Below are 24,220 nucleotides of genomic sequence, written 5' to 3' on the forward strand. Positions count from 1 at the left end.
CTAACGAGAAAAAAATTGTTTCCAAAATTGTGCTGATGTAAAGTAGACATGTGGGAAATGTTGTTTATTAACTATTTTGTGTGACATATCTCTCTGCTTTAAGGGCATAAAAATTCAAATTTAGAAAATTGCAAAATTTTAAAAATTTGCCGTATTTCCGTCTTTTGAATCGGCGGGATCTGTTGATGCGTTCCAGAGTTATAACCTCATAAAGTGACAGTGGTCAGAATTGTAAAAATTGGCTCGGTCATTAAGTACCAAATTGGCTCTGTCACTAAGGGGTTAATTGTGGCGTGTAGTTTTATATTTTAAAAATGGGGATCCTTTTGTAATCTCATATTTTCTCTTATTTCCAGAGATCTTTCACTTTGATTTTGGAGGCTTGGGACTGGGATAATGACACCAAAGTTGGTAAGTATTTCATTATATTTATGGAAAGCTGCCTCCATTATTCTCCCTCTTTTTGTCTCCCCTCCTTTGCATCGTTCTGTGTGTCCCCCCCCCCACTTGGATCTCCCTCTCTCTCCCAGCGTCCCCCCCCCCCCCCCCCCATCCCCTTAAGCCTTTCCCTTGTCCCGTTTTGGCCTTCTCTCCTCCTCCCCCCGCCCCCTTACTTGCAGCCTTCTCTTTTCTCTGACCCTATCTTGGAGCCTTCTCTCTCTCTCATTACCTTTCAGCCTTCTCTCTCCCTTTCAGCCTTCTCTGCCCCCCAACCTTAGAGCCTTCTCTGTCCCTTTAAGCCTTCTCTGCCCCCCCCCCCCCCAACCTTGGAGCCTTTTCTCTCCCTTTCAGCCTTCTCTAACCCCCCCCCCACCCTTTGCTTCCTTCTCTTTTCTCTGATCCCATCTTGCAACCTTCTCTCCCTCCTCCCGCCCTTCCCCTTGCTGCTGTCTCCCCATATTTCTCCTCTTCGAGCTGATCTTTTTCTCTGTTTTGGATTATCATTGTGAACCAAAATAATCAGTGTAATTGTCTCAATCCGGACTGTAATAGTATTGGGTGCCAAAGCTCCTCTCCTAAGCGTATAGCACAGGCGCCACTAACAAGATCTCTGGGGACGGCACTAATGATTTTCTTGTAACCTGGGTATGAAGTTTGCTATCGATGGTGGGGTGTTTGGGTTTTTTTTTTTTACATGTCTCGATTTTTAAGCCACATGTGGAAATATATTTAGGAAATGTACTGTAGTTGGATTTCAGAAACTGTATTTGGCAGTTTTGGAGGTAACCGTTGCCTAAATCTGTCTTGCTAAACTTATTAAACTCCTTATTACCACTGCCCTTTTTAAGACTATAGAGGAGCAAAGAATGTTGGTCTGTCTGGGCATCCTTTTGGTGGGCCTTTACCTATGGTTGTATGAAGGTATTAAAATTACCTTTTACTCGGACTCCCATGACAGCACGACGAGAGAGGGGATCCGCCCATTAGGAACAGGAAACCTACAGATACAAAAGGGCGGCACCTCTCCCCTGCATCAGTTGGTTTCCTGTTCCTAAAGGGACGGGTGCCTACAGATTAAGAAAAGGAGCCCAGGCCGGCCGGACCGAATCTGGTAGCGGGGGGGTCTCCTACCTCGGCCGGTGCGGAGAACCCTGGAGACGACACGGTGGTCCTGGCTGGACTGCACGCGGTGGCGTTCGCAGCAGGGAGCGGAGTCCGGAGGATTTCCTGCCTCCATCAGCGTCGGCGCTGGTAAGTATATCCATTGGTGGTGCAGCGGTGCGGTGAATGTGGGGTGCCGGCGTCAGGGCTGTCTGGGTGAACTCCCGGAGCGCTGCGGTCCGTTCCCGGCGTCCTGCACCGCTCTCAGCGTGTGCTGGAGCGTTTCCGGGTGCAGTGACGTGAGGGGGCGGAGTTAGCAGCCGCTTCCGGGTCGCCGGGTGTCTGCGCATGCGCAGTCGATCCAAGATGGCGGCGCCCATAGCATCCTGATGCCGGTTTTCTCCCACATGGTTCCTGCCTCCCTGCGGTATCCTGAGCCAATGGGGCAGCGTCTGACCTATCTGCTGACCGGATCCAAGGGGGATTTAAGCAGGTGACAACTACAGAGCCCTGCTTTTGGTCGCAAATCATCATGGAGAGTGGTGGTGAGCAGCAGCAGCAGCAGCAGCTGGATGAGGTGCGTCAGAAGCCCAAAGACAGAAGCGACCAGTCCAGTCGAAGAAGCTCGTCCGCAAAAGAATCCAGAGCTTCGGCTAGGAAAGAACCCCCTCGTATTCCGGTATTTACTTTGGCGCACGGGTAAGTGATCTACGTGAAAGTTCACTCTGTGACGCAGGCCCCCTATACTTTATCATTCTAGGGGAAGAAAAGCACGGACAAGTCAAGGCATAAGGAATGTGCCCTCTGTGGGGTCCCCTTACCTGATTCTTGCCCCAAAAAATTATGTACCCCCTGTATACAACAGACGGTGAGGTCTACAGGAGTGGTTGGGTGGAAGTGACATTAGGTCAGATAGTATTTATCACCTATATTGTCCTCCCCTAGGTGGCGGAAGAATCTGTGAGTGCGGCTAACCTGAAAGAAATGATCCGTTTGGAAGTAAGGGAATCCTTACGGTCCCTGTCCCAAGCGGGAGGTTCCAAACATAGGACCCCTCTGGACTCTAATTCTTCGGAGGAAGAAAGAGAAGAGGGTGCCTATCACTCAAGTCCTTCCTCCTCTTCATCAGATGAGGAGTCTGGACGATTCTGTCTACCCCTGGATAGAATTGACAAAGTCGTCAAGTCTGTTAGAGGCACAATGGGGATAGAAGAGCCCAAACCGCAGCCCTCAAAGCAGGATATGATGTTCAGCGGATTGGATCGTAAGAAACATAGATCTTTCCCGGTGAACGAAAAAATCCAAGACCTGATTCTCCGAGAATGGAAGAAACCTGAGAAAAAGGGTTCCTTACCGCCAGCGTTGAAACGCAGGTACCCTTTCGACGATCCGGTTGTGGAAACATGGGATAAAGCCCCTAAGCTGGATGCGGCGGTGGCAAAAGCGTCGAAGAAGGCCTCATTGCCATTTGAGGATATGGGGACCCTCAAAGACCCCCTTGACAGAAAGGCAGATGCTTTTCTTAAAGGAACCTGGGAGACGGCGGCAGGATCTCTAAGACCAGCTGTTGCCGCGACATGTACAGCCAGGTCTTTAATGGTCTGGCTGGATCAGTTAGAGTCCCAGCTCAAGGACGGCGCTTCCAGAGATTCCATTCTGAAGGCTTTACCAACAATGCAGAATGCTGCGGCCTTTCTGTCAGACGCATCTGTGGACTCAGTCAGGATGGCGGCTAGAGCGGCAGGACTCTCCAACGCGGCTCGTAGAGCTTTATGGTTGAAGTGCTGGTCTGGCGACATTCAATCCAGAACTAAACTCTGCGCCATTCCGTGTAAAGGAGAATATCTCTTTGGACCAACTCTGGATGAGTTGCTGGAGAAAGCGGGGGATGATGAGAAGAAATTTCCCAATCCATCTTCAGCATCCTACCGCAGACCCTTCATTAAAAGGAGATTTGGTCGCGGGAAAAAACGCGGATCCTCACCCTCTAGAGAGAGTTTTAGATGGGAGGACAGACGCGGAAGAGGTACGGGCTATATGTTTCGCCGTTCCTCGAAAGAACAGAAAAAAACGGACCAATGACTAGCGGTCCCCGTGGGGGGTAGACTGTCAGCTTTCTCATCAGCTTGGTTTGACATTACAAACAGTAAATGGGTCCGAGGCATCATAGCGAAAGGTCTAAGACTTGACTTTGATCACTGGCCTCGAGATAAATTTAATTTAACCCCTTTACGTTCCTCCCCCCTTGAGCAAGCAGCCTTGGAAGCAGAGGTCACAAACTTATGCTTCAAGAATGTTTTGGTTGAAATTCCAGTATCAGAAAGAGGGAGAGGATTTTACTCTCCTCTCTTTCTGATCAAGAAGCCAGACGGATCATTTAGAACGATCATAAATCTTAAAGGCCTTAATAATTTTCTGACCAATGAATCGTTCAAGATGGAATCAATTGGTTCAGCAATAAAAATGTTGTTTAAACACTGCTTCATGGTAGTTGTAGATCTAAAGGACGCGTACTATCATGTCCCAATACATGAAGACTTCCAGAGATTCCTGAGGGTAGCTGTGTCAATGGGGGGACAAATTCGTCATTTCCAGTTTAGAGCTCTTCCCTTTGGCTTATCAGCGGCTCCTAGGGTGTTTACCAAGATAGTGGCCGAAGTCATGGCACACTTACGAGAGTCTGACATCTTAATTGTCCCCTATTTGGATGATTTCCTTATAGTTGGGAATTCAGCAGACCATTGCCTCTCTCAGCTACAGACAACCACAACCAAACTTGAGCATCTGGGGTGGATTGTGAATTATGAAAAATCCCGATTACAGCCCCAGAAAATACAGAGATTCTTAGGACTGTTGTTAAATTCAGAGACCCAACAGTGTTGTCTTCCGCCCGACAAGTTATTACACATCCAACAACAGGTGTCTAGAGCAACTGATAATCCATCCATGACACTTAGACATGCTATGTCACTGTTAGGATCTCTAACCTCGTGCATTCCTGCTGTCCGGTGGGCCCAATTTCACACCAGACCCTTACAATCCGAGGTACTGGTTAATGACAGAATCTTGCAAGGCTCCTTGCAGAGTCAGATTACTTTGGGTCCAGAAGCACTGACATCTCTTAGATGGTGGCTAGTCACTGACAATTTATCGGCAGGAGTTCCCTGGGTGACACAGGCGACACGTATTGTAACGACAGACGCTAGCCCTTCAGGTTGGGGAGCACACATGGACGACATGATAGTTCAGGGTCTATGGGACCCCTTAACATCAGCCTCCTCCAACCAAAAAGAGTTAATGGCGGTTGAACTGTCAGTTAAAAAATTACTCTCATATCTGCAGGGTCACCACGTCAAGATCCTCTCGGACAACCAGGTGGCGGTCGCGTACATAAATCACCAGGGTGGAACTCATTCCGAATCATTGATGAGGGTGACAGATCGTCTATTCCAGACTGCGGAAGACCATTTTCTATCTTTAACCGCACTGCACATAAGAGGAAAAGAAAATGTAAAAGCGGACTTTCTAAGCCACAACACCCTGAGACAAGGGGAGTGGTCTCTAAACAGTCTTGTGTTCGACCAGATTGTCCACAAATGGGGACATCCAGAGGTGGATTTATTTGCCACCAGGGACAATCGAAAGACAGTAAAATTCTGTTCCCTAAATCCCAGGGAGAATCCTCTAGCGGTAGACGCCTTTCTGATCAGTTGGAACTTTCGGCTGGCTTATGCGTTCCCCCCCGCTGGCCTTGATACCTCTGGTAATCAGGAAGATAAGAGAGGATCGGGCAAGAGTTATTTTGATTGCCCCATTTTGGCCCAGAAGGGCCTGGTTCACCTGGCTCAGGATCATGTCAGTGGAGGACCCCTGGGTGCTTCCGGACATCCCAGATTTGCTCCACCAGGGTCCGATCAGCCATCCTCAAGTAAAGAATCTCCATTTAACGGCATGGAGTTTGAGAGGGCGTTACTGAGGGACAAAGGGTTCTCCCCAAATTTGATTGAAACCCTTATGAAAAGTAGAAAGCAGATTACAACAACAATCTATGCTAGAACCTGGCGGAAATTCCTAGCCTCTTCTGACTTTAATTTAGAAGAGGGAATTCCTATAAAACAGATCTTAGAATTCCTGCAAAGGGGCTTAGAGCTAGATCTATCCACTAGTACCCTAAAGGTACAAGTCTCGGCCCTAGGGGCCTTGTTTTCCTGTAACATCGCCAATAATTATTGGATCTCAAGGTTCATAAAAGCTTCTAGCAGGGCTAGACCCATACATAAGGATAGATCTATGCCGTGGGATCTTAATCTAGTCCTGTCAGCATTGACTAGAGAGCCGTTTGAACCATTACAATCAGCTTCAATCAAGGCCCTATCCCTTAAAACAGCATTTCTGGTAGCGATAACATCTGCCCGTAGGGTAGGGGACATACAAGCTCTCTCCAGAATTTCCCCTTACACAGAGTTTCTGCCAGATAGGGTAGTCCTCAGACCGGACCCAGCCTATTTACCAAAAGTGTCATCACGGTTTCACAGGTCACAGGAGATAGTTTTACCATCTTTCCTTCCCAATCCCTCCAACCCTAAAGAAGAGCTACTCCATACACTAGACGTTAGGAGATGCCTGTTAGAATACATCTCTGTTACTGATACATGGAAGAAAGATAATGCGTTATTTTTATCTTTCCAAAACCCTAGAAAGGGACTCAGGGTATCAAAGTACACACTAGCGAAGTGGATTAGGGAGGCTATCTCTTTGGCTTATACTGCAGGTGGGGGTCCGACTCCGCAGAATCTGAGGGCGCATTCCACCAGAGCCATGGCTACATCCTGGGCTGCAAAATCTGGAGTATCAATCGACCAGATATGTAAGGCGGCCACATGGTCATCCCCGTCCACCTTCTTTAAACACTATAGGTTGGATTTAGGGGCCTCCTCTGATCTCACTTTCGGGTTAAGGGTGCTGCAAGCTATAGTCCCTCCCTAAGGTAGTGTTACATCTCTGTAAATCTCTCGTCGTGCTGTCATGGGAGTCCGAGTAAAGCATTAAGCTACTTACGGTAGCGGCATTTCTCGGAGGCCCATGACAGCACCCTTAGTTCCCTCCCTATTCACGTGGGGGTTGCACCTCCTATAATGTATATATCTCACGTATAATACCCAGTTCCAATATATGGGTTATAATATTGTATATAAACTGTATATAATGTATATTTTTGTGTGCCACTAACCGCGGTAGTCCTCTCAAGGCTCTGAAATACAACTGATGCAGGGGAGAGGTGCCGCCCTTTTGTATCTGTAGGTTTCCTGTTCCTAATGGGCGGATCCCCTCTCTCGTCGTGCTGTCATGGGCCTCCGAGAAATGCCGCTACCGTAAGTAGCTTAATGCTTTCTGGCCTGGGTCCACATTTACATTTCGGGTTCCAATTAAAAAAAATAAATAAATAATAATCATTTGCGGGTGATACTTGTTACATGGAAACTTAGAGGAGCCCTGGTGGGCAAGAGGCGCAGAGTGCTACTGTACTGGTAGCACCTTATTGACCTGTGATTGTGGTTGCTTATTGACCTGTGATTGCGGTTATTGATTAAGGTTGCCTCAACCCAGCACTTGACTCCTACTTGATACTTGTGCAATCATTGCAGTCCAAACACTGACAATGGCTTTTTGCTTCGGGGCCTAGATTCCGGACAGATTACATCTTGGGAAGAATTTGATGGCAAAATATATTTTCTACAATTAACAATTATAATTTTCTATTTTTCAAGAAGCCACTTTTCATTTTCCCACAGCTTAAAGGGAATCTCAGTAGGCTGATCCCTTCTAGGTTCTCATTGCGTTCTGCGCGTCCGTTAAACGGACTACGTTACACCGCGGCATAACGCGGTGTAACGTAGTCCGTTAACACCGCCATTGAATGCAATGTCGGACGCATCGCTAGCACACGCCCAAAATGGGCGTGCGCTAGCGATGTTCCGTCATTGAGTGACAGACTCTGAGACGCGGGCTGCAGCGTTTCCGGGTCCGTCACCGCTAGCGCAGATAGAGCTAGCAGATCCTCTATCTGCGCTAGCGGACAGCCATACCGGCACTTGCGTTAACAGCAGCCCGTTAACGTATGTGTTGAACTTGCTGCTGTTAACGCAATGTGAACCCAAAGCCATGTATATGGGCATGCAGGTCATAGAAAATTGTATAAAATGATACTTTGATATCTGCAATCTGATGCATGGTTACCGAGAAATCCCAATCTTAATCTGACACCGAGATTTTAACATCTCATTTGCATATAAGAAAAAATGTGCATTATTCAGGAACCATTAATCGGATTGCACACATCAAGGTATCGTTTGATTCCACTTTCTGTAACCTGCATGGCCATATAGACTGAATAGAAGGGTTGATCCTACTGACAGATTCCCTTTAGGCCAGTCTCACACATCCAGATAATTCCGGTACCGGAAAAATCTGTACCGGAGTTGTCCGTGTGCTCACGTGGCACACGTGCTGCAGCCGTGTGCCGACAGAGGACCACACGGACCGTGTAGGAGACAGCGCTAGAGTTAAGCGCTGTCCCCTGCTTTTGGTGCTGAAGCCGGCATTCAGTCCTTCTCCCCAGCAGCGTTTGCTGGAGAGAAGGAATGAAAAATCAAGGTTTTGTTACTTTTTTGTGTGTTTAAAATAAAGTTCGTGGTCACCTCCCGCCTTCCACCCCCTGTGCGCCCGCCCGCTTGCATTAAAATACTCACCCAGCTCCCACGATGCCTCCTCTCAGCGCCGGCAGCTTGTCCTGTGTGAGCGGTCACGTGGTACCGCTCATTACAGTGATGAATATGCGGCTCCACCTCCCAAAGGGGTGCAAGCGGGTGGGCGCACAGAGGGTGGGAGGCGGGAGGTGACCACGAACTTTATTTTAAACAAAAAAAAATAACAAAACCTTGATTTTTTTTCATTCCTTCTCTCCAGCGAACGCTGCTGGGGAGAAGGAATGAATGCCGGCTTCAGCACCAAAAGCAGGGGACAGCGCTTAACTCTAGCGCTGTTTCTCCTGCGGCGGTACGTGCACACGGAGGAGAGTGCACACTGTTCTCTGTGTGCACGTGTGCGGGACGCTTTGCGGACCGTGCTGCCGGAGAAACGTAGACATGTCTCCGTGTTTTGCACACGGACACACGGTCCACGAAAAATCACTGACGTGCAGACACATTGATTTTAATGTGTCTACGTGTGTCAGTGTCTCCGGTACGTGAGGAAACTGTCACCACACATACTGGAGCCACTGACGTGTGAAACCGGCCTTAAGTTCAGCTTCATGCTATTGACGTATATTGACAGGCTGTGGGTCGTCTCTAACCTGAGCTGAGTTTAGGTGAAGAGACCCGTGACTGTTCCATCCTCTGACCATAAATGTCCCTTGCATGAAGTCGATCTAATGGGAATGTTTGATTTAGGGGGAAAAAAAGGGGTCTGTATTTATCCCCCACCCCTCATTCATAGAAGTGGCCCCACTCTTGTTCCTTTGCTGTGTTGTGGTATTTCAGGTTGAAAATGATCCCAGCTCTGTCTCTGACTTATTGGTGATCATGTGCACTTATTGGCCCAAATTACTCTTTGAAACCAAGTCAGCTTGTTGTCGTCCATGGGAATGGTGCACCTGACTGTGTTTGCTATGACCAGTCTTCATGAAATGCTGTGTTTTTTTTCTTTGTTTTGTCATTATCTGTTTAAGTTGCTAAGGCTCTCGTCAGATTAGTTACTGTAACACTAGACTCGTTGCCCTGTACCCCACATAAACAAGTAGCACCATTCTTGTAGGAAAGTAGCATCCATTTTTATCTACTGAATTGACCTTTTTACCTTACGAGCTGTTCTGTTTGCCTCAGATGTATGTTGGGACATTGCAAAACAGCTGCTTAAGCTTTGTGTTCATTTAGGCAAAAGTAAAAATGTAATTACCAAACTGGTGTACTTAAGGGGTTCTTGAGAATCCTTTCAGATATTGGCAACCTGCCTTTTCATCACATTTGAGGTGACCTGTATAAATGGCCACCTCTCCAAAACCTATATTCAGCCACTTAGGACTCTGTAATGGTTTTTGTCTAAACGCTCACAGTATCTTCTGTCGTTCTGCATCTAATGCAAGTGAATCGGTCACTAGAACATGAGTGAATTTTACATTTCACGGGGCATTCATTATTGCCTGTGGAAAATCTGCAAATTGAATTACAAAATTGTAAATCCTTATCTGGATCTGCAGGTATATTCGTGGCAAAAATCAGGATTTCAGCCTTTAATTTCTGCCATGGATTCTTTAGAAAATAGGGTTTTATTTCTTGGGAAAATCCTTTGTTTTAAGCTGGCTTTACATAGAAGATGAGTGACAACCATCGTTCGGCTGACTGGTATCTTTCCCACCTACCCTTGGCCAAGTGGTCCCTGTTTTTAGCAGGGAGAGACTGACTGACTGAGTCTTATGTCTCCTTTAAACAAAATGAGTAGGCGTTGAACTTCCAACTGCCCAACTATACTTCTTCCTCCCTGAGATGTGTTGAGGGAGTCGGGCAGTTCCCATACACAACAGGAGGTCTTCTGTAAGCACTGGGCTGGCTGGCTTTCGCATAATTTTTATGGAGGCCTTTACTGTTGCGTGACTCCACATGTTCCTCATTTTAGACATGTGCCCCATAACCCCAGATTGAGACTCTTCCCATTTGAGTGATTGCCTCTTCTTGTATTTTCTTACAGGTTTTTCTCCCATTTTCCCTGCCTTATGTAAAGCTATATCAAGCATTGGTCTGTATTCATCCATCGGTACAAATTTTAGATGGTCTTAGCCGAGTGGCACTTCTTACACTAAATAAATTACTGGTCTGCTCCGAATGTTCTTTTCTCACTTAGATTGTATGTCTACTCCCAGCGTGACTGGCATTTTGGTAAATACAAAAGCGCCATTATGTCAACCGAGCAATTGGGACCTGTTACTATTCTGTTCACACTGTTTATAGGATGTGTTTTATTTACGGATATAATGAAGAATCTAAAAAGCGGAGTTTCTGGTAACGTTGCAAACTGCAATTTATCGCGCCTGTAAATTCCCTTCAGATTTTGTTACCATAATAGAGATTAACTGGAATAAAAACAGATCCGGCGAGGTACAGTGTATTTCTGTAACCCTAGCTACTGGCTATATATAATCTTTAGATATTTCTTTTAAAGCTGCTGCTTTGTAGCCCTTTTCCTTCTGTATTTATTTCCTCTGGCTGAATGTAATTGCCACTTGCTGTCGTCAGACGGGTAGAGCGCAGGGAGGAATGCTGAGGAAGTAGTCGTATCCTGTGTCGTGTCATCAGGCCTATCAGACCTCTTGTTTGAGGACATCTCTTCCGAGATCCTCGATCTGTCAGCTGTACTAGTGGGAAAATGGATAATGTGGTGTCTACTGCCTAGTCGTCACTGTGAAGATTGTTGCTGGGACCCAAGAAGAGTGTTTTCCAGTTCAAGTTGCCCCATCATTCTACACATTTGGTAAATAGGACCCAGACAGGATCAATGTCCAAGGCCCTAGCAGAGAAGGAATTAAAAAAAAAAAAAAAAAGTCCATGGGTCATTCTTCACTCGACTTCTTAGATCCATACCAAGAGAAAAGACCCTCTTATTTTGGAATGGGGGCTATGACTGCATACATCTGTGGGGGTAGAGGGACATGTCATGCATGGACAGGGTCACAGAGTGATTGACCCACCTCTGACGTCCATTTGCTCTTAGTGCTAATGGACAGGGTGTGCCTTCAGAAAGCAACCAATTTTTAGTTCTGTTGAGTGCCGAGTACAAGTTCATACACTTGTGGTTTCTTGTAAAGTTGACTTCCTGTTTGTCTTTGTGAGTGCCAAGACAATGTGTTTTGTTTTTTTTAAGCTATGGCCATTAATGATCTTGACTACAGTTTAAATTTTGTGCCCCTTTTTATGCTGTATACCTTAGTTAATACTTTGTGCCATACAAGCAAATCGTTCACAAATTCAGAAAGGACAATTTTTGTTTAGATCTCGACGGTCATGATCGTGGATGATCCTTCTGTACAGAAGGTGGTGGGAAATGAAACAGTCTGAGAATGTAGGAATGAGGTATACAGTCTGTATCCTGTTCATGATGTTGACTAGGAAATGCCTTTTTAAGAAGAACATTCAGCTGGACGAAAGCTGCTTTCAGTAGATTAACTCCAGCAAGGAAACTTTGTATTGGGGGATCCTCAATTCAAGGAAGACTACAATAGTGGAATTAATCTTTACTATATTTTTATTTTGGTTATGAAAAAATAGAAAATTCTGGTGTTGCAACTTTTAACCATCAGCTGTATCTGGCATTGCAGTTCTGTAGTGTAAATGAAGGATGGGAGCCCATAGCAACGATAAACCAATTTCAAGTACCGTACTTGTTGATCCCACCACGCTCACAACCACCTGGGACTAGGAGGCCTTTGTCTACAGTACTTTGTTTGGTGGGTTTTTTTTCCCCATAAATTTGTAGGATGAGAAGACTAAATATCTGCAAGTTTATTTGGGTCCCCATAATAGCCACATAGACTTGTTTCTATGGTACTTATGCCCTCAAATCAGCTGCAACACCAGATTTCCATGTGATTTGGCTATATGTTGAGGATAAGGGTATGTTGACTGCCAGATGCAGAGCCTGAGGGTAGGAGGGGATGGTTGTTTATGCCAGATATATCTGGTTATGTCAACTGTGTGTGGTCTTCACTGTTGTTTCCTTACATTGATGTTTCATGACGGGGCATTCGTTGCGGTTCATTTCAGCTTGTACAGTTTATTCAGTGATGTAATCCAGTTACGGAGCTTCATTATTAATTTTCTTTTCTTTTATAGACGAAAGTCTTTTAATTGACCGGATTCCCTACGCTGGAGTCATCAACCCAGACGACCAGTGGACACCGTTGGTTTTGAATGGCCATGTTGCCCACTTCGATGTTAAAATTAGAGTCAAATGTGATGAAAATTACTATGGAGTCATGTGTAACAAGCTGTGTCGCCCCAGGGATGACTTTGTCGGTCATTACACCTGTGACCACAATGGAAATAAAGCCTGTATGGATGGCTGGATGGGGGAAGAGTGCAAGCAAGGTGAGCTTTTGACCTAATGATCATATTCGGTGGTTTACACTTTTAAAAAATTTTCATGGTGAAGGGAAGGATTAGGTTTTTTATTTTTTTTTTAAATGTTCCTCCATTAATCTGAGAGGTTTTGTCTTTCTCTTGCAGCAATATGCAAGCAGGGATGTGACCTACTCCATGGTGGATGTTCTGTTCCCGGAGAATGCAAGTAAGTTCTATAGCTTATTTTTTTTATTTTAATATTTTTTTTAATCTAGTCTTCCACATGGGTACTCATAGCATTTCTTTTCATGTAATATCTATTGCAAAGTTTTGAAAAATTTCAGTAAAAAAGAAAGTTATTGCTTAATTTGTTGTTTAAATTGGACAAATCCTTTTTTTTTGTCTGGGATGTGGCAGACTGTGATTCATGCTTTGTTTTGCTGGAGACCTGTAATTGCATCCTATCCCCCTGATATGGATTCCTGGAGCATTGCCACTTTCTTGTTTATCAGATGAAACCTCAAAATTGAATAATGAGAAGGATTGTCATAGTTCATATCTGTCTTGTTGACCCGACTGTCTTTTCTGTATTTGGCTGTTTCCATTGACTGCTGACTTTTTAAACTTTTGGGTTCTGATTTTTTATTTTTTTTTGTTTTCATCAAAAGATCTTCTGAAATCTGACTTATTTGACGTACCTTATGTTTCTATACCACTTCTTTCTTTGCCTTTGCAATTCATAAGATGTTTGTGTGTGATACTGATGCACACATTTTTGCTTCACTGCTCTGGATCACTTTTACTTTCTGGTCTATGCTCATATTCCGTTTTTGAGCTCACTCACATATAAAAGAAGTCGAGAATTTCTCCGTATCTCAGATCGCAGATACCAAGGTGTCCTTTATACCCGTATAGATTGTTTACCAGGGTTGATCCTACTGATAGACTCCCTTTTAACCTCCACTGATTAGTCGTATGTGGGGAAAACCTGACAATAAAGTTTCCCTACAGCACCCCCACAGGAAAAATTAAGCATTACACACTCGCCATTCACATCAGTGGGCTGTCTGTGTAATATAGGACAGGTCCTTCCAGAGCGAGAAATGCTTTTGCGGAATGTATAAGAAAAAGTTTTCTAAAAATGATCAACTCCTCTGAAGAGCTCAAGTAATGTAACTCGAATCCTGGAAAATAAGATTTGTCTTAAGAAGTCAATAATTGGTCAGCACAACTTGTTGAAACAATGCTCAACTTTCAGCTCATCTGTTGAAATCTTTGTGTGCAAGTGGCTTGCCAACATTGTCTTAGCTGACGGCTTATCAAGTCAGGTCGTCGTAGGTTTTTTTTTTTAGCATAGATCCTACAACTCCGGACAGTATTCATCATCATCATTGCTTTGATCCCACTATTGATTTGTTCCTTTATAACCTGATTAACATCTGGTCCATCAGCAGTCGTAAGTGTATCGGCCATTCTTATCGTGCCACTTCATAGGTCTGAAGAAGGAGGGAACTGATTACTGAATCTCCTTAATCTCCTTAATCTTCCTTAACAAGTGTTTGTGAACCTCAGGATGTTGGACACAACATGAAACTCGATTGTTTCTTGCAATGAACCATTTATAGGTTTGTTTGTTTTTTGCGTTTTGTTATTCTATGTATTGCTTTATATTGGTAACTTTATCCTGCAGTAGGTGCCTTCTTTTCCTGCAATCCATTTTGACAGCAGTTTATCTTCGCATGGTTTGTGCAGCAACCTATGTTTTGAGATGATTATGTAGTAGTTTTCATGTTTGGTGTCTTTTGAGACCTTGTGTATCATGTGGACTCTTAGGCTGTTTTTATATTAATGAATGTTTTATCCTGTAGCATTATCCGGTTTCCCCCTAAGATTTAAGGGGGACAATATTCCCCAATGTTCAGCTATGTTTTTGAGAAATTGTGACTCCTATCCTGGGTCAGGGCTCCACATATGTTGGCTGTGTAATGCCAAGTCACTCATGAATGTGAGAATGCTCGGTTTTTACCCTATAGATGGAGGACATGCATATTAGGTATATAATTGTTATGTCACTTTCTAGATAAGAATATCCAAAGTATGCATTGTCTGTATTCCTCAGAACCCTGTTCGGCTCCATTTCCTTCCCTTGTTTCAGTACCTTCCTTGTATTCAAGGTGCCAGCTGGTTCTAAGGATGCAATGTAAAGAATGACTTTGTACCCCCGTGAAATTCCGTCTAACAGCCCCTTCCTCCCCGCTGCAAGGACGAAGTATTCCACCTCTAACAATTGTTTTTGGTGCAGACATAGAAGTTTGGAGCCTGATAAGGTCGCCCAGACTACACAAAGGCTATTTGTGTCACAATAAATTGTAATACACACAATAATGTAGTATTACTTTGAACAAAAATTGTAATTAAATACATTTTTGGCAGTTGTGTTGCCACCTTCGGACGTCAGCCATAAGCATAGTCCCCCATGCCATAAGTGGCCTATAAATTTTCTTTATCGTGCATGGTTGCTAGCCTGATAAATTCTACTCCCGCTGCCCTGGTCTGCCATCCTGTTCTCCTTGGCAGCCAGTTTTCACTTTTGCTCCTGGCTTCCAGGTCACCACAGGATAGTTGCCCTCCATCCTCTTCACCTTTATCCCCCAACTCTCCTTACCCTGCCTGTGTCAAAAATGAAATGGGATTAAATAGCATTGAAGCAAATTTTCAGTGTTTTTTTTTTTTTTTTTTTTTTTTTGTTACCCATTTTGAAAATGTTGATAAGTAGCTAATGTGTCAAAAATATATGTATGGATGTCTGGGACAGTTTCCATTGCAAGTCAAGAAAAATGTAATCTATTAGCTTGGCTTTATCTGGTTTTTGTTTTTTTGTTTTTTTTTGTCCATTTCTGATTTATAATACTCTTGGGTTACATAATTATTTTGGATGGACCTGCCGCGCTTTAGATTATTATTATTTATTTTTTTTATAGATTTATCCTTAACAGGATGACTATGATGACTCTTGCAACTAGAAAATGTATGCTTACGTTTGGTTTTCCAGTATTACAAAAAATATGGCTGCTTTCTTGGTGGCACACATTTTTGTGAGTATTATTGAAGTCAAAGCAGAGCTTTTACAGCCGGTAGACAATGGTGGTGCTGTTTTGGCGTGAAGCTTTCCTTCTTTTAATGCTATATAGCCCATTCTAAAAGTTTGGGGATCTCTTCTGATCTTTTCCTTAGGCTATGTGCACACGTTGCGGATTAGGCTTAGGAATTTCTGTTGCGGATTCTGCCTCTCCTGCCAGAAAACGCACCTGCGGTTTTTTGTGCGGTTCCTTAGCGGATTTTTGTGCGTTTTTGCTGCGGTTTTCTTGCGGATTTGCTGCGTTTTTTACCCCTGCGGTTTTCTATAATGGAATGGGTACAAAAACGCTGCAGATTCACAAAAAAGTGACATGCTACTTCTTTTAAACCGCAGCGTTTCCGCAGCGGATTTTCCGCAACGTGTGCACAGCATTTTTTTTTTCTCATTGATTTACATTGTACTGTAAATCAATTGCGGATCTGCAGCGTTTCTGCACTGCAGAACTGCACTTATACTTCAGTATTGTACAGATTGTTCATATGTTGTATTGAAGGCAAAGTTTCTGACTTTCATGCATGCGACTTAAAAATTAGCTACTTTTCAAGACGTCACTACAACAAAAGGATGTTGGAGGACAGTGAGAGAGAGAAACCCAATTCTGTCCCGTCCTGGCGGACTATACCGTGACATAGGATACGTGCAAATCCTTTTTTGTTTCCGATAAGGAAGTCAAATTAAAGCTGGCCCATCACCTGTAAAATTAGGACACAACAGACTTCCTGTGGGAGAGGAAGTCCACATTTACTCTTCCTAGATAATGGTAGAACAGCCGGACTTAACACGTAGTGACCCTTTGATTCATAAACATTTGTGTTCCTCTAAAAATAAAAAATATATAGCTGAGGAATGCGGGAATCCTGTGCCGCTCTAAGCTTGCTACTAAACCTGGACTTTACAAGACTTATTTTTGGCCCCACCCCCCAAAAAAAGAAAAAAAAAGTTTTGCCATTTTTAAAACTATTTGCTTGTTGGCATTTAATACTCGAAGTTTGACTAAAGAGTTGCAAATACGAACATGATTACTGACTTCAATCACGCAGCCACAATGTGACTGGTAGGGTTCAGGTTAAAGAGCATAGGGCTAAAACTGCACCTCCAATCGCATTCAGAGGGTTTTGTTTTTGCATGCTTCCTTGTTTTACGTATTGTATGGACCTATTGACATCTTTCATGCTTTGCATATAGGGAGGGTGGGTCTGTAGATACAGCATTTAGCCGACCTTAAGTCCTCAGTTACTTCTGGGTTGTACAGGGTCTTACATAATTACAGTAAGGTCTCAATACAGTGGCTCAGTGGTTAGCACTATTGCTTTTCAGCGCTGATGTCCTGGATTCAAATCCCAAGGACACCATCTACAAGAAGTTTGTATGTTCTCCCCGTGTTTGCTTGGGTTTTCTCTCACATTACAAAGACCTACTGATTGGGGCTCACAATCTACATTACCTATGGGGAGAGTGATGATGATGCAGTGTTATGGAAATTAATGGCACTATGTAAGAAAGTAAATGGGGACTTTTTTTCCCTATAGCAGACTGTTTGTGATATCCCCAAACATGGTGCCCAAAGGCATATATTTAAAGGCGTTGGCTACCAATAAAGATAGACCAACCTGAGGATAGACCATCAGCAAAAAAAAAAAAAAAAAAAAAGATTGGCGGGTTGCCGAAAGTCGCACCATCACAATCTTCTGTTACCAGCGCTGGGCAGAAGGTCTCATATATGCTGCCTGATCACAGTAGTGCAGTCAAAGCTACATAGTGGCCAGGTACTACAGATGTACCTGCTAGTCAAATGATGGAGCTGCTGTATTTCGGCATCATCTGAAAACTTCAGACTGGCACTGTTAACAGCAGGCTGGCGGAGGGGACTGGTGTTGCACACCAACCGGGTAGATATTGATGGCGTCTCCTAGGTATAGTTGGCCAACCCCTTTTTAATAGGTTATTCCTACATCACCTGCCACACTTCTAGGACACCCATCAATCCCAACATTTGAGCTTTTATGTTCCAATGGACTAATGCGATGCCAATACTTGCCATTCTCTTAGGGAATGCTGGAGGTGGCAAAGTAAAGTGCTGGGCATTCCTTAAAGAATTGACGAATCTCTGGTGACCATATGTGGCCAATGCTCCAATCCGTCAGGGTATTTCCATATCGGTGGAGCTCGGACCACCACTGATATGCAGTGGGGGAAATAAGTATTTGATCCCTCGCTGATTTTGTAAGTTTGCTCACTGACAAAGACAAGTTACCTGCATTACGGACAGCTGTCTTACATAGTCACCTTTTATAAAAGACTCCTGTTCAGACTTAATCAGTCAGACTCTAACCTCTACAACATGGGCAAGACCAGAGAGCTTTATAAGGATGTTAGAGACAAGTTCATAGACCTGCACAAAGCTGGAATGGGCTACAAAACCATAAGTAAGATGCTGGGTGAGAAGACAACTGTTGGTGCAATAGTAAGAAAATGGAAGGAATACAAAATGACTGTCAATTGACATCGATCTGGGGCACCATGCAAAATCTCACCTCGTGGGGTATCCTTGATCATGAGGAAGGTGAGAGATAAGCCTAAAACTTGTTAATCTCAAGGCAGCAGTGACCACCGTCAGCAAGAAAACCATTGCTAACACATTACGCTGTAAAGGTTTAAAATCCTGCAGTGCCCGCAAGATCCCCTGCTCAAGAAGGCACATGTGCAGGCCCGTCTGAAGTTTGCCAATCAACACCTGAATGATACTGTGAGTGATTGGAAGAAGGAGCTGTGGTCAGATGAGAAAAACTGAGGACTTTGGCATTAACTCAACTCGCTGTGTTTGGAGGAAGAGAAATGCTGCCTATGACCCAAAGAACACTGTCCCCACTATCAAGCATGGAGGTGGAAACACTGTTTTGGGGGTGTTTCTCTGCTAAGGGCACAGGACTAGTTCACTGCATCAATGGAAGAATGGATGGAGCCATGTACCGTAAAATCCTGAGTGTCAATATTCTTCCCTCCGCCAGGACATTAAAAATGTGTCGTTGGTGGGTCTTCCAACCAGACAATGATCCAAAACATACAGCCAAGGCAAAAAAGAGTGGCTCAAAAAGAAGCACATTAAGGTCATGGAGTGGCCTAGCCAGTCTCCAGACCTTAATCCCTTAGAAAACTTATGGAATTGAAGCTCTGAGTTGCCAAGCGACCGCCTCAAAATCTTTAATGATTTAGACATGATCTGCAAAGAGGAGTGGTCCAAAATTCCTCCTGACAGGTGCACAAACCTCATCATCAACTACAAAAATGTCTGACTGCTGTATTGCCAATAAGGATTTTGCCACCCAGTATTAAGTCTTGTTTGCCAGAGGGATAAAATACTTATTTCTCACTGCAAAATGCAAATAAATTTATATAATTTATACAATGTGATTTTCTGGATTTTATTTTTTATATTCTATCCCCCAATGTTAAAATTAACCTACCCTTAAAATTACAGACTGTTTGCGTCTGTCAGGCTACTTTCACACTAGCGTCGTGCACTGCACGTCACTATGCATCGTTTTGTAGAAAAAACGCATCCTGCAAAAGTGCTTGCAGGATGCGTTTTTTTCACCATTGACTTGCATTAGCATCGCAGTGCACCACCAAAAAACGTTGCCTGTAACTTTTTTGGGTGAGTCGTGTCCAGCATTTCCGACCGCGCATGCGCTGCTGGAACTCCGCCCCCTCCTCCTCGCACCTCACAATGGGGCAGCGGATGCGTTGAAAAACAGCATCCGCTGCCCCTGTTGTGCGGCGCTTCCACCGTATGCGTCGGTGCGCCGCAACGTCGCATTGCAACGTGCAGTGCACGACGCTAATGTGAAAGTAGCCTCAGTGGGCAAGTGTACAATATCAGCAAGGGATCAAATACTTATTTCCTCACTGTACAAGTCATCACCTATGTCCTGTGGCTAGGTGATAAGGTTGGGAATAACCCCTTGTTTAAGATGAGTATTTTTTGTACTCCCATCTTGATCCCAGTATACTGGAGTAAAATTACAAATTAATAAGAGGTGCACACCTTTTAAAAATTGTCAAAGATGTGCCAAATTGAAGGCCTTTCATAAATTGCTCCCCAGTGGGGTTTTATGTGGGACTGCAGGTAAAGACTGCTTTATTGTATGTTACCAGCAATCACCGAAGAAAGTAAAATTTGGGAATGTTCCTTCCTTTATCTTGCTGATCTTTGTGTATTAACTATGTGAATAAATGAAGGAAATCTTGCATTACAGCCGTTTTGAGAGTCTCTGATCAGGGAATGTGCAATATAAAAGCACAGCGTGAATACATAACACTCATTGTATGGAAAAGGTTCCCAAAATAACTGCAGTTAAAACTGACAAGACAGCTGTGTCTTCACCCACCCCCAGGCCCTGAAATAACACTTCCACTCTTTAGAAAAACAAATTGGCTAACCTCTTGCCAATCCTGCCCAAAAGCATCCGCAGAAATGTGCTTTATAATGATTTTGGGTGTAAAATGCTGTAATGGTCTGAATTCTAGCCATATTTTTTTGGTGTTTATTTGATTTCATGTAGGCCCCCAACAACATGTCTAGTATGTAAGAATCCGGTTTTAGGTTCTCTAGGTCTAGAAGTTGTACAACCAGAAGACGACTGTGTCTACGACGTCTAGAACCGGTATATTGATGACCTCTTCTAAAGAGGTCTTCAATATCTGGTCAGTGGGGGGGTCTGACAATGAGGATGCTCAACAATCATGGGGATGAGGATGCGGCCTCCAGAAGTAGACAGACAAAATCGAGACACTTCCTACTGCTGTGAATTGTATCTCTAGAACAGATTTGGCACGGGCAGTGTTGTTGTGTTTTTTTTGTTTGTTTTTTTTCCTCTTCCATTGCTATAGTGGCTCTTGCTTAAATATCATCTAGATCTCACATCATAACGCCTCTGTGGAGAGCAGAAAAGTTTCCCACTAAAGCACTGGGAGTCCATCAGCATTTTGTTGTCTGCCAGTTTTTCAGTGTACTGTAAAATGGCTAATTTCCCTAGTGTCTCACTCACTCACGCACAGACCTGATTTTGGTTGTATGAGAAGCCTTTTGCTGGGGTCTAAGGGTAACGTCTTTGTGGAAACTGGCATGCTAGTGTAAGAAGACTTGTAGGTCATTCAATGTTCTTGTGGGAAATTTAAATATGCAAATTTCCTCTTCCACTTTTGTCATCAATCTAAAATACACATTATTTACTTACGTAACTTTTTTTCCTAGGTGCCACTATGGCTGGCAGGGTGACTATTGCAACAAGTGTCTTTCGTACCCAGGCTGTCTCCATGGGAGTTGCCGCTTGCCGTGGGAGTGCAAATGTGAGACTAACTGGGGTGGACTTCTCTGTGATAAAGGTACATTTCAGAAACCTCTCTAATTTGCTAAATGTCCTATTCTATGGCTTTCTTGAATGCAGTGGTACACAGACTACAATGACCCATGACTCCTGTTGGTTTGGAGACACCTCAGATCTCATTCTGGCTGACCTCTTCAAGTTATTGTAGGTTTTTTAGTTTGTTTGTCAGACTCCCAGTGACGTAATCAGTCCTTGTGTATGAATGTTTGCTGCCTCAGAGTAGTAAGCCAGGTATCCAATATCCCACAGATGTGTAGCATTTCTAACCTTTCATTAAGTTTTCATACGAGTCTGGTAACTTTATTTAAGTTTGTCGTCAATGAAATCGGATATATCTGAAGATCACCATAGGACACCATTGCTTGAGACATTAGGTCAAGGCCAAGCAACATGATGTTGGCGGAGCTCCGTTCATCATGATCTCTGGACTATTTTTACGGCATCCCTGGTTGTTAATTTAGCACCACCAATTGTCTCATGTTTTCGGCTGCTTTAAAAAGATTGTTGCCTTGACCTCCGTAGCTTATTGAGCATTGCTGGGTTCTCTTTCACATTTAGAAGATTCCTGACTATATTGCCACACATTTGTTATACATTTTTTTTCCTCATTGTATGTTTGTGTGTGCCAAAAAAAAACAAACAATGTTAAGGCCCCCATACAGACTAGTGTAGATCCATGGGTTCGGACAGTATTCTGATTTGTAGAGGGGAGAGGCTGAATTGATGGTCAGCAGACCTGTCAACCGTTCATGTCAGATTTTGGACTGCCGATCGCATTGTTCTCCTGGCGATAAGCAGCTAGCTAACGTGTTACTCGGCAGCTTTCTCGTAGAGAACACAGGAGTGCTTGGTCGAACACTCCCTGTGTATAGTCTGGTGTACAGCCGACTGGCTGAAATGGCTGTTGGCTGAAAGATCAGCCGAAGTGTCATTAGATGGCTGCTAGCCAAACGTGTATGGCCGGATTTAAAGATTGGGTAACTCTTGGGGGTGACGTTGGGTAATCCCGGTGCGTCTGGAGCAAGTCAGTAAAAAATGGTTTCTATAAATCTGTACCGACAATCTTTAGATACCTCCTTACCTTGATAAATGTATTTTTTCTTTCCTTTTGTGGTAAAGATCTGAATTATTGTGGAACCCATCATCCATGTCTAAATGGAGGAACTTGCATGAACACAGAGCCTGACAAATATCACTGTGCCTGTACGGATGGCTACTCTGGAAAGAATTGCGAAATAGGTAAAAGAAAAAGTACCTTCTAATACATGGCTTTTTAATTTACCCTATACACTTTTCTGCGATTGGAGGGGTTGGCTTCCATTTTCTCACTCTACTCAACATATTCATATAGTGGTAGTTTTACTAGGGTTTTATACATTGGGTTCCAGTTTAAAAGGGCTCCAAAGTCTACCAGAAATGCCCTATTCATAAATATCGTCTGATCAGAAGACAGATCATCTTCTTGCGGGTGACAAACATACTAACAAAACTTATATTTTCTAGCTGAACACGCCTGTGCTTCCAACCCATGTGCTAATGATGGTGTGTGTCATGAAGTCTCCTCTGGGTTTGAGTGTCATTGTCCACCAGGATGGACCGGTCCAACCTGTGCTATCGGTAAGTTAACCCAACGTGCGTTAGAGGACATCTCCATTGTTTAAAGTTGGAACGGTTAACTGTTGTTTCCTGGTTGTCTGGGACAGTTTTTTTTTTTTTTTCTCAGATGGGTGGGGAAATAGCCAATCTAGTCCACTTGATTCTCTGAATGTTGACAAGAGTGCAAAATAGTGCAGATTATTAGTACTTTGCTATTGAGTCCACAGCCTACTACATTTTCTGGCTGTGGGTGCGAATAATCCATAAATTTTTATTTATTTATTTTTTTAAACCAGATTTTAGAAGTCCCGTCTTTTATGTACATAACTTGTTGACTTGTGGGTTAAAGACCGTGTAAATGAAGGGTAAATATTTACGTACTGCGTGTATCTATGGATGAGGAAAAAAATATATAATTTTGATTTTCTCCTTGTCAATTGCAGACATTGACGAATGTTCATCTAACCCTTGTGCTAGTGGAGGAATTTGTAAAAACCTTATTAATGGCTTTGAGTGCATTTGTCCTCCACAGTGGGTTGGGACCACCTGTCAGTTGGGTAAGTCATTTGGAAATCTAGCCATAATATTCCTCCGCCACAGTCTGTAGTGACATCGAGTAGCATCTTGAATCTATGCATTTGACAACCGTTCACACACATTCCTTCCGGTTCTATTACTTTACTGAAACCCACTTCAAAATTTAAGATATCCAAAGTCCAATCCTTCATGCAGTTTCTGTGATCGTATTAATCTTGCATTTATTATATTACCTAATGAATGTTTTAAGTGTTTTTTATTTAAGACTTTAGCTTAACTGGTGATGGGGCTTTTTGTGAAGCTTGTAAACTAATTATTTTTGTATATTGAAATTATGTATTAATAATTTATTACCTTGTCTTCATATGGGAGTAATGAGCACACCAAGGAATAAAGCCAGAATTAGAGATTTTTTTCCCCCCCCCACTTATTTTTCATATGTGTAATGTCTTGGAAATGCTGTCAAGAGCAAAGTGTACCATCTGACTTCTTGCTTGGTGGTCTTAGTCTTTCACCCTAAGCAGTTACTCCTCGCTATTCTATAGAAAAGATGGAAGAAATGGCAGATTTTGTGCTCTGTCTATAAAACCCTATATCAAAATCCAGGGGGAACGATTGCTCCCTTCCCCAAGCGCAGCCGGCTCCTGCCAGTGGTTAGGATGCTACAATGTGGGGACAGTTCTGGAGACCCTTGATGGAGTCTTTTCTTCCATTGGTCAATGGAATGACGTGTATCTTTTTGATATATCTGGAAAAAATAAGTGAATATATAAACATAATCTAATATATTAATCATACATTTTTTGAAAAAAAAAAAATGATTTTTTTTTTTTATTTTTATTTTTTCCTCCCCTACCATGGCTATTCCTGCTCTTATTTCCTCCCCGATTAAATGCATAGTAGAGTAT

The 24,220-nt window shown here is 43.4% G+C and overlaps 1 protein-coding gene across 4 annotated transcripts in view; it reads left to right on the top strand.

The window, feature by feature from the left end:
* Window positions 1-24,220, top strand: part of JAG2 (jagged canonical Notch ligand 2) — an 85,229-nt gene that overhangs the window by 41,880 nt on the left and 19,129 nt on the right. For all 4 annotated transcript variants that reach the window (XM_077266190.1, XM_077266179.1, XM_077266196.1 and 1 more), the window contains exons 3-9: window positions 357-411; window positions 12,426-12,680; window positions 12,819-12,879; window positions 21,047-21,177; window positions 22,299-22,418; window positions 22,683-22,796; window positions 23,219-23,332. In XM_077266190.1, the coding sequence (XP_077122305.1) occupies window positions 357-411; window positions 12,426-12,680; window positions 12,819-12,879; window positions 21,047-21,177; window positions 22,299-22,418; window positions 22,683-22,796; window positions 23,219-23,332 (850 nt within the window). The remainder of the gene's footprint in view (window positions 1-356; window positions 412-12,425; window positions 12,681-12,818; window positions 12,880-21,046; window positions 21,178-22,298; window positions 22,419-22,682; window positions 22,797-23,218; window positions 23,333-24,220) is intronic.

Source organism: Ranitomeya variabilis, chromosome 1, assembly GCF_051348905.1.
Source record: "Ranitomeya variabilis isolate aRanVar5 chromosome 1, aRanVar5.hap1, whole genome shotgun sequence".
NCBI classification, from domain to species: Eukaryota; Metazoa; Chordata; class Amphibia; order Anura; family Dendrobatidae; genus Ranitomeya; species Ranitomeya variabilis.